At 39.7% G+C, this 12890-nt stretch overlaps 2 protein-coding genes across 3 annotated transcripts in view; one reads left to right on the top strand and one right to left on the bottom strand.

The window, feature by feature from the left end:
• Nucleotides 1–5642: 5642 nt before the first annotated feature.
• Nucleotides 5643–12076, bottom strand: trappc2.L (trafficking protein particle complex subunit 2 L homeolog). Its single transcript, XM_018247030.2, has 5 exons — nt 11933–12076; nt 11533–11645; nt 8804–8948; nt 7574–7659; nt 5643–6678 (listed from the first exon to the last, which is right to left on the bottom strand). The coding sequence occupies exons 2-5, from the start codon at nt 11623–11625 to the stop codon at nt 6580–6582; spliced, it is 423 nt and encodes a 140-aa protein (XP_018102519.1). The 5' UTR covers nt 11626–11645; nt 11933–12076; the 3' UTR covers nt 5643–6579.
• Nucleotides 12077–12149: 73 nt separating this feature from the next.
• ofd1.L (oral-facial-digital syndrome 1 L homeolog) overlaps nt 12150–12890 on the top strand; it is a 45985-nt gene continuing 45244 nt past the window's right edge. Inside the window, exon 1 of one of the 2 annotated variants that reach the window (XM_018247029.2) lies at nt 12150–12296. The gene's annotated coding sequence lies outside the window, so the exon portion shown is untranslated. The remainder of the gene's footprint in view (nt 12297–12890) is intronic. The other variant, XM_018247028.2, reaches the window with a different exon arrangement.

The following is a 12890-nucleotide window of genomic DNA, read 5'->3' as shown; positions in this document are numbered from 1 at the left end:
TTTGTAGTAGATTGGATTCTGGTTCCCTGTATAAGTGATTTTTTCTCATCAATTGAACAATTTTTATCAGTTGATAGATTTTTTTTTTCTCTTTCATGGTAAATCCAATTATGTAATCATGAAAATGTAGAGATCCATAGAAGGTTTCCAAGTGCATAATATGTGACAGATGAATTGCATTAATAATAAACAAAAAAATAGTGATCCTGAAACGTTCCTATTAACAGGTTAAGTATTACTAGGCTGAGGCACAATTTTCTGTAAAATAAGTGTCCCCAAGCTGCTGCCAGCTCAGTGGTACCTGCACTCATCATGATCAGTAGAGTTTGATTGGGATTTGGGCAATGCAGTTGTTACACAGTACTACTACTGAAGCCTATTACACGATTGCACAACCTTCAGCCCATCATTCAACTGACATCCAGACTGACTGTTGGTTGCTGTAAGTAGCACTAGTTTAGGGGCAGTTTTTGGGGCCTATCTTATAGAGCATATAAAATTTCTACCCACATCTCCCATAACTGGCCTTAAAGGAGAATTCAACCCGTAACATAAAAAACCCTACGTAGACCCCCTCCTCAGCCTACCTGGTATCTGGGGCAAATGCCCTAACTTTTTACTTACCCCTCGGTGCAGATTCTGTCCCTGGAAATTCACAGCCGCCATCTACTTTTCTTCATTAAACTTCGGAAGCAGACTGTCGTTTTCGGTGCTTGCGCAGTTGGAGTAATATTCCGGTCAGGAACAACTGCACATGCGACAAAATCACGAAACTTTATGAAAGTCGCGAAAAATGACTTTCAGGGCATGTGCAGTTGTTCGGGACCGGAATATGTCAGATGTCATTCAGCTTTTTTGTGTACTTTTTCAAAGTTTATGGAGCTCGCAACATTTCTTAGGTAGGCTTTTTTTTTTTACTTTTCAGGGCACAAAGTACCCAAATATAAAAATGAGGTGAGAAATATAGCCAGGAATGCAGAGGCTATGCAGGCAAGGAGGGGCTGCAAAAGGGACATGAAAAATAAGCATGCAACATTGTACCACAAGAGAGAGTGCGTTCTACTAGGACCTCTCCCATTCATCTCACTTATTCTGGCACTTTATCAGAGGTGATGTCAGCAGCTGACATCACCTCTGATGAAGTACCAGAAAGAGGCATGAAACATGTCAGGTGACTACACTGTCATAGAACAGGAAGTATGTTTCTTGTGGAGCCCTGGAATAAAGCTTGTTGATTTTAAGGAACTGTTGTTTGGATACACTCAACGTCTTTCGTTGTATGAACTACATAATTGGCTGGAGCGGAAACCAGTGTGTGGAGCAGTGAACAACAGCGGGAGGTGCACCTTAAGTGAGGATGGGATACGGACACGTGCGTTTACTGTGTCTTCCAAGGGTAGGCATAAGACTAAAGAGTTAATGAAGCCCATTCTTTTCAATTGTCCCTGTACCCAGAGCACCATGTGAACTGCCAAATGCAGGTGTTCAGCACAGTGCAGTGAGTAGAGGGCCAGTTGAAAACAATGGGCTCCAGTAACCCTCTCTGACATCATTGTTCTGAGGGATCAAGTAAAAATCACAGTAGAAATAAACTATAACTGATGGCTTTGTAAGAGTTTACCATCATCTGCAAAGAGAAGGTTTTTGGGCTTTATATGCCTTTAACCTTCCCTACTGCTATGAGCAGATAATACTGACCCCCTACTATATATGATTTGAGAGGCCCGCTTTTTCCACTCTCCTTCATATCAACTACTGTTACCTGTTGAGATGATTTCAACATCAATTATAAGGTTTTGATAGGGGTTATGTCAATGTCTACCTCTCTAGAAGATGGGTATCCTAGGGTGAATTATTTCTCTAGTGTGGAGGCTTAGGCTGGCTGTGATCCCCAATGTTAAACAATTCAGGGATCCAGTTATCTCTAACATCATGTTAGTAATAAATAGAGACTCACAATGAACATATTTCTTTTAGTATTTACATCAATTTTGCTTTTTTTCCTGTACAGTACTGCAATCACAACATGGCAAACATACATACAATAATAAATGTTCCAGGCCCAGACTGGAAATCTGCAGATTCTGACCAATGCCAGAGGGGTTGCTGTAAGATATACAGAGCCATATGGGTGACTTTAACGCCCTAATGGACCCACGGATGGATAAATTAAACCCCCCCCCTTTCCTTCTGGAGATAAATTAATGACTTGGGCCAATGCACTGAGTTTAACGGATGTGTGGAGGTGGGAATATCCTAACCAAAAGGCCTTTTCTTGCCACTCTGCTACTCACCACTCACTCTCACGGATAGACCTAGCATTGGTAACACCCGATCTCTTATCCAAAGTGGTCCAGATTGAATATCTTCCCCGTGCTCTCTCTGACCACTCTCCACTTGCTATTACTTTAAGTGTGATAAGCTCCCCTCAAACTAATCTTTGGAGATTTAGCCCATTGTGGCTTCAAAACACTGTGGTAAAAGACAAGGCTGCTGCAGCAGTTAAGGACTATTGGGAATTAAATGCAGGATCAGCCCCCCCTCCTATACTATGGGATGCTTCGAAAGCTTACATGAGAGGGCAACTTAGCAACGCAGTCGCTAGGGCCAGAATGGAATCTAAAGCCCAAGTAATTGAGGCAGAAAAGGAGTTGGAGGAGGCTGAGTCTGATTATGTAACCAATCCCTCTCCACTGACTTACCATAAACTAGTAGACTCCCATCATTCACTGGCTAGAGAACAAACACTCCTTACGCGGAAATCGCAATTGTACACCTACCAGCGTACATTTGAAACTGGAGATAGAAGTGGTAGAACGCTGGCTTACTTAGCCAAATTACAGGCCCCCTCCACTGCAATTGCAGCCGTAGCAACTGCAAACGGGACTCTCAAATCCATGCCCCAAGATATAGTAGAAACCTTTGCAACGTACTTTAAAACCTTGTATGCTACCCAGAGCAGGTACACAGAGGCGGAGATACATCAATACCTTACACAAACCACCACTCCTGTTCTAACGACAGCCCAGAGGGATACTCTAGACTCCCCTATTACTAAGCAGGAGATTCAGCAAGCCATCAATGCCTTAGCCCCTGGCAAGACCCCGGGTCCCGATGGTATCCCAGCAGATCTATATAAAAGTCTTTTGGATGAAATTACTCCCCACTTACTAAATACCCTCACAACGGTGATGCAAGGTTTATCTCCCCCACCTTCCTTTCTAGAAGTCATCATTGTCCTGATACTGAAGCCCCAGAAAGACCCGCAATCTTGTAGCTCTTACAGGCCAATCTCTTTGCTCAATACAGATGCTAAAATAATGGCCAAGGTGCTAGCCAGTAGACTGGCCCTAGTAATACCTGACCTGATTCATCCAGACCAATCTGGATTCATGGCGGGCAAAACCACAGACATTAACTTACGAAGATTGTTCTTTAACCTGCAATCTACGCTTGACAATGCAGGCTCGAGAATAATACTATCATTGGATTCAGCTAAAGCCTTTGATTCAGTGGAATGGAATTATCTATGGGCAACTCTTTCACGATTTGGCATTGGACCAAACTTTATAAGCTGGATCAAAATGCTATATTCGGCTCCTGTGGCACGGGTCAGGGCAAATGGCACAACATCTGGACCCTTTCCATTGGCTAGGGGTACACAGCAGGGATGCCCTCTCTCCCCCTTACTATTTGCTCTGGCCATTGAACCGTTAGCAATCCACATTAGACAGGCCCCTACATTAGAGGGATGGCGCTTGGGACCAGTGGAAGAGAGAATATCGCTTTATGCAGATGATCTGCTGGTCTATCTGGCAGATGCGGGTCCATCGCTAGCTACCCTAGCCTCCATTATAACGGAATTTGGGAGATTGTCAGGGCTGCGGGTTAATTGGGATAAGTCCGCCTTACTACAAGTAGACCCAACCCCCCTACCTGCCTTGCCACAGGAGATTCCAATAGTAGTGGTGAGGGAATTTACATATCTCGAAATCAATATTAACCCTGAATTAAATACCTTTATACCTCGCAACCTGGACCCGGTTGTATCTTCTCTCACTACTACTCTATCTGTGTGGTCCAAGCTTCCATTGACACTCTGGGGGAGGATTAACATTTTTAAGATGGTGTATCTGCCACGATTTCTATACATCTTCCACAACTCGCCCACTCATATTCCGAAGAGTTTCTTTAAGACTGTCCATCAAATTGTGGTAAGGTTTATATGGGGAGGTAAAACGCCCAGGTTGGCATGGCGGAAACTTACCCCCGCCACGAAAGATGGGGGACTAGGCTTTCCAGATTTATACCTCTACTATATAGCCAGTCAATTGCACTATGTTAAATGGTGGTTCGAACCTGATCCCTATAACCCCAATACAACGTTACAGGCGCTGGCTGTGGGGTCATGGGAGGGACTCCGGCACCTGCCGTATAGAGCGGCCGCAGATCATGTCAAACTACCAGCAGTCATAACAACCCCAAGGAAGGCCTGGAATTTGGCACTCAAGCTGTATCCAAAGAACTCCCCCATTTTAACACCCAATGTCCCGTTGTGGGCCAACTCCCGTCTTCCCCAATTCCATAAATTTCCCGATTTCCTCTACTGGCCACGTAAACACATTAGGCGATTACAGGATGTCCTAGATGGTGCCAAGCTTGGCTCTCATGAGTTCTTTAAAGAAAAACTTGCGGAGCCCAATCTATCTCACTTTAGGTATTTCCAACTGCGGCAAGTATTTCTAGCACAATTTGGAGGATCTGAAATACAAACCTCCCAACCACAATTTGAAACTGTGTTATGGTCTCCTACCATAACCAAACTTACATCCACCTTATATAAAACCTTGTTACAAACGTGCCCCCCTCCATTTAAGGTAGCATATCAAAAATGGCTAGCTGACATCCCAGACCTCGAAGTCGAGGAGTGGGAGGAAGCAACTGGCAAAGGTTATGGTCATCTTTACTCAATACGCGACAAATTAGTTCAATTCAAATGGCTTCATCAATTCTATATCACCCCTGTGCGATTAAAAGCCATGGGATATAATCCAACTGCAAGATGTCATAGGTGTGGGGCTGAAGGGGCCACCTTTTTACTCATGGCTTGGTCGTGTCTACCAGTCTCCATATTTTGGACTGAAGTCATGGATATCTTAGCAGATAAATTAGATTTCCCTAGGCAGCTGACCCCGCAGGTGTGCATATTGGGAGTCATAGATGAAATCATATATACTAATGATGCCAGAGTTAGATACCGTACACTGTTGTACTATGCTAAGAAAGTAATTGCTATGGCAAAGATGGGTCCCCAACCGCCCACGGTACAAAATTGGATAACGTTGGTGAATCAGAATCTGCCTCTCATTAAGCTCACCTTACTAGCCAGAGGCTCACTGAAAAGATTTGAGAAGATATGGAGTCCATGGTGGGAAGTAGGACTTGGGGGTCAGGGCTCCCGAACATGAACAGAAACGTTTATTTATACTGTAAACGACAGAAATCCTTAATTTTGTTTAATGCCTGATATTACTGTCCAATATGTTGATGATTGGACTCTTGGAGGCAAAATTTACTTATCACTGTACGATGTTTGCACGGTGTTTTAATTCTTGAGTGTCTCAATCAAATTACTCAACGAATTGGTATGTAAAAGTTTTATTCCAAGCTCTGTCATGGTAACTCAACTGCATTTACGGCATATACTTTGTTTTATGTTTAATGTGTTATAAAACAATAAAATTTTACCTTTAAAAAAAAAAAAGATATACAGAGCCATCAACAGTCACTATTTATTGGGCTGGTGGGGGTATATGTGCCTGGCCCTATTCTGACATTCAGGGGCCTATTTATTAACACTGGAGACAAACATCACCGGTGATCAGATCTTTGCTTTTGTTTCTTAACTTGTAGCTGACTGTTAAAATCTAATTGCTAATTTGTTGCTATGGGCAACATCACCAGTGATGTTTGTCTCCAACGCTAATAAATATGCCCCTATGTCTGGGCATGGCGGACCTCCATGCTAAAAATAATGCATCTATTCCATGTACCTCAGACACAGTGGTTTTCATTGATTAACACTACAAGTGGTGACAGGAAGACATGCATATGTCTGTCTTCTATGCTGTTAAGCGCAATGGAAAAGTAATACTGATGCATGATCATTCAATTCCCACTAACCTCACGATAATATGATGGATTGGTCGAATTGCACTGAAATCGATCGTTCACCAACCAAATATCTTTGCATCCATGGGGACCTTAAAGCTCAATTTTCAGTATAAGAATTACGCTTCGGATTCAGTTTGGTCAAATCTTCCGTGAACGATTTAGAATTCTGCCGAATCCCAAACCAGTGGAGTCAGTGTATCCATCATTTTAATAGGTAATCATTAGAACAGACATTTCCATGTTTTATACTGTCAGATTGCTTGCAAATATTCATGCAAATATGTAAACAGATAGGTTTGTATATGCCCACTACATAGGACCCTCTTCATGGAATGGAGTATTCTCTCAAAATCGCTAATGCATAAAGTCATTACGAGATGAATGAATAGCTTTATTGCTCTTCTGTTAACTTAACAAGTGCTTCTTTCCCAGAAACTGTATTTTCCTGTCAAATGCAGTTGACCGTACAGGGGAGTTTATTTCGTAGAATGGGTTCATCGCAAACTGCAGGGGGGAAAAAAAAAGTGTAAAAGTGAGAATGAATGCTCACATCTTCTTATATCCAATGTTATCTACAAGGGCCCCTAGTTGGGATGTTTTGTCGCCCATATTTAATCTCCTTCAATGCATGGGACACAATGGCAAAAGCTACATTCCTATTGCCATTTATGTAAATCTCCAGGGAAAAAAACATATGCATTTTTGCTACCACGCAATGCATATGTTGAAATTACCTTCCTTAATTTGAATCTTTGCTGGTAAAACATGTGCATTGTATGTGTTTTTTTGGTTTTTTTTTCTGCTACTACATGACACATATGCAATACATATGAATTCCCACCAGCCATTTAAATGAATGCCAATAGGAAGGTAACTTTGAGCATTGTGTATCTGCACAAATGCCAATGTCTGATAGTGTAGCTATACAAAGGAGCACATTTGGCTATATTTATCAGAGAAGTTAGAGATCACCACTGTCTGCTAGAGAGAAATTCCGCCTCTCTCCATTCATTTCTATAGGATTTTTAAAAGAGTATTTATCAATGGGTGAAAGTGCACCTTTTGATAAATATGCCTTTCAAAATCCCATAGAAATGGGATTCGTGTTACAATCACTTAATCAAAGGCCTATGATTAAGTGTTTGTAACACGAAACGTGTAAGGCTGCAGAAACAAAATTTTTTTTTACTTTGCTTCAACTACCAGGTGGAAGATTGCCGTTATTTGAGTGACTGCTCCACAATATGTTTTGGTTTATCTGCTCCCCGTTCTGAGGGCTCAGGGCTGTGCACCTGGGCCTCCTCAATGTGGTGAGTATAGACTTTACTTTTAGAGAAATCACATTTAAGTTTCATTAGAAAGAAAGTATTCTAAATAAGAAGCTATAATATAAATATACCTTTATGTATAAATCGTAGGCTTCGTTAAAGAAATTTTTGATGCCGTCTTCTTGTCGTACATCATGTAGCATTATAAATCGCATATGTATGCAACAATGATAAGGAAACATTATAGTAGCATACATACTATATGGAATATATATGCTAGGCTGCTAAACAATTCAGGAAACCTGTAATCACCACAATATACCATCACTGTTCAATTATGTAGTTCGTTCTGGCATAATATAATGCTTATTTTAGGAATTTTCTAAAAGACTGGATTTTAAAAACCGACAGAAAAAAAATGATGCAAATAAATGCTGTAGCGCACATCTTGTGACTAAATTAACATTTTACAGACAATGAAAACGTGCAAACCAATTCCTGTACCAGGAAATAAAGAACACCAACACATGTTATCCTGTAGTTGCAGGGAGGGGCCTAGGAGTATAAAGGGCCCAGTGAGGCCCCAATTAATAAGCAATTCAATATATATTGGTAGAAAAGGTAAATTTACCATTATTTTGGGGCACTTAATTGAATTTGCTTGGAGCCCATAACATCTAGTTATGCCACTGCTAATTCTATTCCTAGTGTGATGAGTGATGCCTCAATTAAGGCTTAAAACTGAGCCCTTTCAGTAAATAAACAGTAAAAAAAAATTAAGTAAAGCTGCAGTTGATTCTATAACTACTCTGTTTAACGGACAGTGAGAGCTTAATATCAGTTTTTAATAAATGCCGCAGTGCAATACCCAGGTACTAATATGGCACTTCGTTTTGTCCAATGCTATGTACCTTCAGCACTACAACAGCTCGAAAAGCAGACACTGCTGGTTGTTCCTTTTGAGATACATAGTTATTCTGCATACAGGCCTCCAGCAGAATTTGCAGTTTCTTGTCCTGTCAGTAGGGATCAACTCTTTGCTGCCCACTACCATGTGAAGGCACAGGAAAATCTAATTGTGCACTGAGTGAAGGGAAAACTATACTTATATCAGTATAAGTTTGTTGGGTTTTTATTCACTGTGCTATTTTTTTAAAATGGCAATTTTCTATTTATGATTACCCAATGGCACATACTACTAAAAAAGTATATTATTATGAAAATGGTTTATTTACATGAAGCAGGGTTTTACATATGAGCTGTTGAGCAATATCTTTTTATAGAGACCTATGTTGTTTGGGGGGTATGGTTTTCCTTTAACAAAGGGGAAGCAGTAACTGGTGATATAACAAAAAGGATATGTCCAGCAGTGACAAAAGCAGAGACAAACCATTCATTGAATTTGTCAACTGTCTTAAGGTACATATTGTTGGACAGCCACATGTTTTCATCAACCAGATCAAGGGCAGCATGAGCTATGAACTGATTTAGATGTCGATGATCATCCTAATGGAAGGAATTAAAAACAACAATCATATTTTTAAAAAGTATATTTTTCTCTAGGCATCAATAGTTAGTACATGAATTTTAAAAGGACAGCAGAATATTTTTATTACAACTATGCTATATGTCAGGACACAGTCAATGATGAGAGGTGAAGGGGCAGCCGGAAAATTTGGGGGGGGGGCAAAGCTTTCCCATATCATAAGATTGACAGCATTGACAATTACATGGAGCTCCTTAGATTTCTCTGATTCTAGGTTATTTCAAAAATCTAACTAACATGCAAATCTTCTGAGCCATATTGCAAACGAGAAAGGTAAATACAGTATTAAAGCTACATGACATAAGTTTAAGCAACTATTTTGGTAAGAAAGATAGTAGCAAGGTATGCTACATTTAACAATACACAGATTCAAAATAGAGTCCCTTGCAAAAGTATTCTGTCTCTTCACCCATATATTATTTTACAGAATTCAACACTGAATAAATATTCTCTTGATTTATTTATTTTTTTTTTATTTCAAAAAGCAAAACATTTTTAGTAACACCGATATCTTCAAGGATATGTAAATCCTAAAACAAGTTCATGTAAAATTGCTCAGAGTGCTCTTCTAAGCAATTTTGCTAAAGACAATTATTTTAAAAATTGCTACTATAACTTTATAACAACAGCATCACTTAAAGGGGTTGTTCACCTTCCAAACACTTTTTTCAATTTAGTTGTTTTTAGATTGTTCCCTAGAAATAATGACTTTTTCCAATTACTTTCCATTATTTATTTTTTACATTTTTTCCAAAATCTAAGTTTAAAGTTGAATGTTCCTGTCTCTGGTGTTTGAGTCTGGCAGCTCAGTAATTCAGGTGCAGATTCTGAACTGTTACAATTTTGCAACATTTAGTTGATACATTTCTCAGCCGCATCTCTGGAGTATTAGCAACAATTGTATCAATTCTAACAGCTGCCTGTAATGAAACCCAGAGATTCTGCTCAGCAGGGACAAAGATAAGAAATGTATCAACTAAATGTATCAATTTAGAACAGTTTACAGGATCGGCGACCCCCCCCTCCCAGAGCTGCTTCAGAAGGAGAGAAATGACACTTTATACTTCAATATTAGAAAAACCGTGACACATAGAAGATACAGTCATTGGAAAAAGTCGTTATTTCTGGTGATCTATCTGATAACAACTAGTTGTTTGAAGGTGAACAACCCCTTTAATGGTCATTTTGGCCAACTGTCTCCATTCAGGAAAAAAAACCAACATTAATTCTTAGAAAATAAAGGTGTTGCGATGTTGCTCTGCTTAATACTAACTAGAGAAACATCAGATTCAGACTTAATTTTCTAAGCAGAGCAAAGACAACACCTTTATTTTCTCAGTTCATATTTTTTACAAAATGCTTTCAAAGTTGGCCATAGGGGGTCACCATCTTGTAGGTTTGTTAAACAGCTTTGCAAGACCAAGACTGTGCACATGCTCAGTGTGGTGTGGGCTGATTAGGGATCATCATAAATTATCAAAACAGCACAAGTCAATTAACTGCCAGAAGCCGATACAGCAAGACTGATAATTAATCAGAATATACAGACTGCACTGGGTCCTGTGTTGTCATGTAATCTAATGTGGATTTTATACTTTTTGTATTGTTAAATACAAACTTTCTCCAACTCTGCAGAACCAGTGGCTGCAACAAAATAATCCTCCAAATATGATCGCAGTTTATCGGTTTAAATCTGGCTCCATGATCTTCGTCCCTGCAGCTGGAGTTGGAAACAGTAAAGGGGATGTAAAGGCTAAAATAAAATCCAATACAAATCTCTATACAGTTGCCGACTAATCTACAGGGAAACAAACAAAGCTGCTCGAGTTCTGCATGGCTTGGAAGTAAGGTGGGGGGGGGGGACTCCCGTTGCTGTTCATAAGTATGATTGTTTCCCTGCTCAGCAGTTAGGGACCGTCTGACAATTCCTATCCACAGCAGTAAATGAAGGTAGAATTTCACTGCATACAGCCAGATTTCTTATAAAAACGGTACACATTTTTTAGTTAAAGTATATTATTGATAGGGTTCTTTTTCATTAAAGAAAGTTAAAATGGGATTTTATGTTTTTTGCCTTTACATCCCCTTTAAGCGTGTTATTGAATTGCTTATTCTAAGAAACTTCTCAACTGGCCTTCATTTTTTCTATTATAGTTTTTTAATTATTTGCCATCTTCTTCTGACTTTTTCTAGCTTTCAAATGGGGATCGGTGACCCCATCTACAAATGCGCTGTAAGGCTAAAAACGTATCGTTATCACTAGTTTCTATTACGCCTCCTTCTAATCAAGCCATCTCCATTCATATTTCAGTCTTCCACTCAAAACAATGCATAGTTTCTGGGATAACTCGGACCCTATCAACACCTATTAAGACTCTTGGTGCTGGTTTTTTGTTCTATTTGTATACATTGGATTTCCAGGCACAGGTGCAGCTACAACAAGGTAGCTAAATGGAAGGCAGGTACTGTCCAAAAACGTATACAGTATATAAACAAACAGAATAGGATAGGAGTAGATATATTTGAATGTTGAAGGCTGTCTACCTTGGATTCCGTTTTGCCTTGAGGCAGAAATTCCATCTCAAAGACAGGGTTATCATGGTGGCCTACAATGACGAAATAGAAACTTCCAGACATGTTCCTCTAATATAGATTTTCTGAAAGTAAAAAAACAAAAATGTAGCAAATCAAACAGGGTTTCCCCTCTCATTTCCATTTACACTGCGCTAGAGGCTAAACCTGACTACATTGTACGACCAGTGAGGAGGCTGACGTAACATGTAATCGTAATAGAATAATTAGTGACACTGAGGGCACCTTTATTATTAAATGACGCCAATAATATTTAATTAGTGACAGACGAACATTTTAGCATCACTTCTCTTCAATCCCATCAACACATATAATCACTTCCGGAAACAAATTCATTATATGTGAGTCTCACCTCTCTCCCAGCTTTCAACGATGATATAACGCGACCAGACAGACCCAACTTGTCACGTTGCTACCGGAAGCCGTCATAAATACAATCAGACCAATCGCATGTATTCTTCCTTGACAGTTCTTGAATAAACTTTATTAGGTTTAACCACTGAACAGCATAATCTATAGCTTGTCCTAATCGAGGCTTGGAACACACAGAAACGACGCTTTCGGTTGTTAGGATATCCTTCTGGTGACTGTGATTGGTTGACTGGGTAGGGGGATACGATTGGGATTGGCTACCAATAAGGGCTGGCAAAAGGAATGTGTTTGTCTTCTGTGTTTATAGAATGAGCGGCGGTTGGAAGTGGAGACTCTCCGTCACAGTGAGTAGAGGGAGCGTGGGGATGTTTTTCATTGTGGAAAAGATTTTGCACTGTATCATCTCCGGGCATTATTTATATCATGTTATATTCCTGTAGATTTTTTCAGAACCAGTCGATCTCAAAAAACTGTCACTGTCCTTAAATATTTCCAGGACATTGCTCTACCTTTACATTCTAGTATTCAAATAAAATGTCTTTACTATTGTGTTGTTCATTAATTATGACAATATGTATTTTCTAATGTAAGATGCATTTTCCGTGAATCCTGCAAATTCCATTGGTGGAGCAAAGAGGCGGTAGGTCTCGATGGGAGAACACTACTAAAGATTATCCTTGTAAAACCTACAATTTTCCTGTTGTTACAAAAATGGCTAACTAGCACAAATGGTAATCCTGAACATGTGAAGTGTTTGTGAGGGAAGCAAATGAAAACCACTAAATGAGCCAACCATGTCACATTTTATAGTAAGGCCTCACACACAGGGAGTTTGGTGCCATTGTTCTGTAATGAGATAAAAATAGGGTCTGATTTATCAAAGGTCGAATGGGAAATACTGTAGGATCTTTGTAGAAAGTTTGATCCAATCATATTAC

This window comes from Xenopus laevis, chromosome 2L, assembly GCF_017654675.1.
Source record: "Xenopus laevis strain J_2021 chromosome 2L, Xenopus_laevis_v10.1, whole genome shotgun sequence".
Classification (NCBI taxonomy): domain Eukaryota; kingdom Metazoa; phylum Chordata; class Amphibia; order Anura; family Pipidae; genus Xenopus; species Xenopus laevis.
Note: the sequence above shows the minus strand (reverse complement) of the source record. Positions and strands in the feature narration are given on the sequence as shown.

Coding starts and splice junctions, on each gene's coding strand:
- trappc2.L (XM_018247030.2), bottom strand. CDS start 11,625: ATGTCTGGAAGTTTCTATTTCGTCATTGTAGGCCACCATGATAACCCT. Junction 8,949..11,532: donor AAGGCAAAACGGAATCCAAG/GTAGACAGCCTT, acceptor TCCTTCCATTAG/GATGATCATCGACATCTAAA. Junction 6,679..7,573: donor CCTACGATTTATACATAAAG/GTATATTTATAT, acceptor TCCCCCCTGCAG/TTTGCGATGAACCCATTCTA.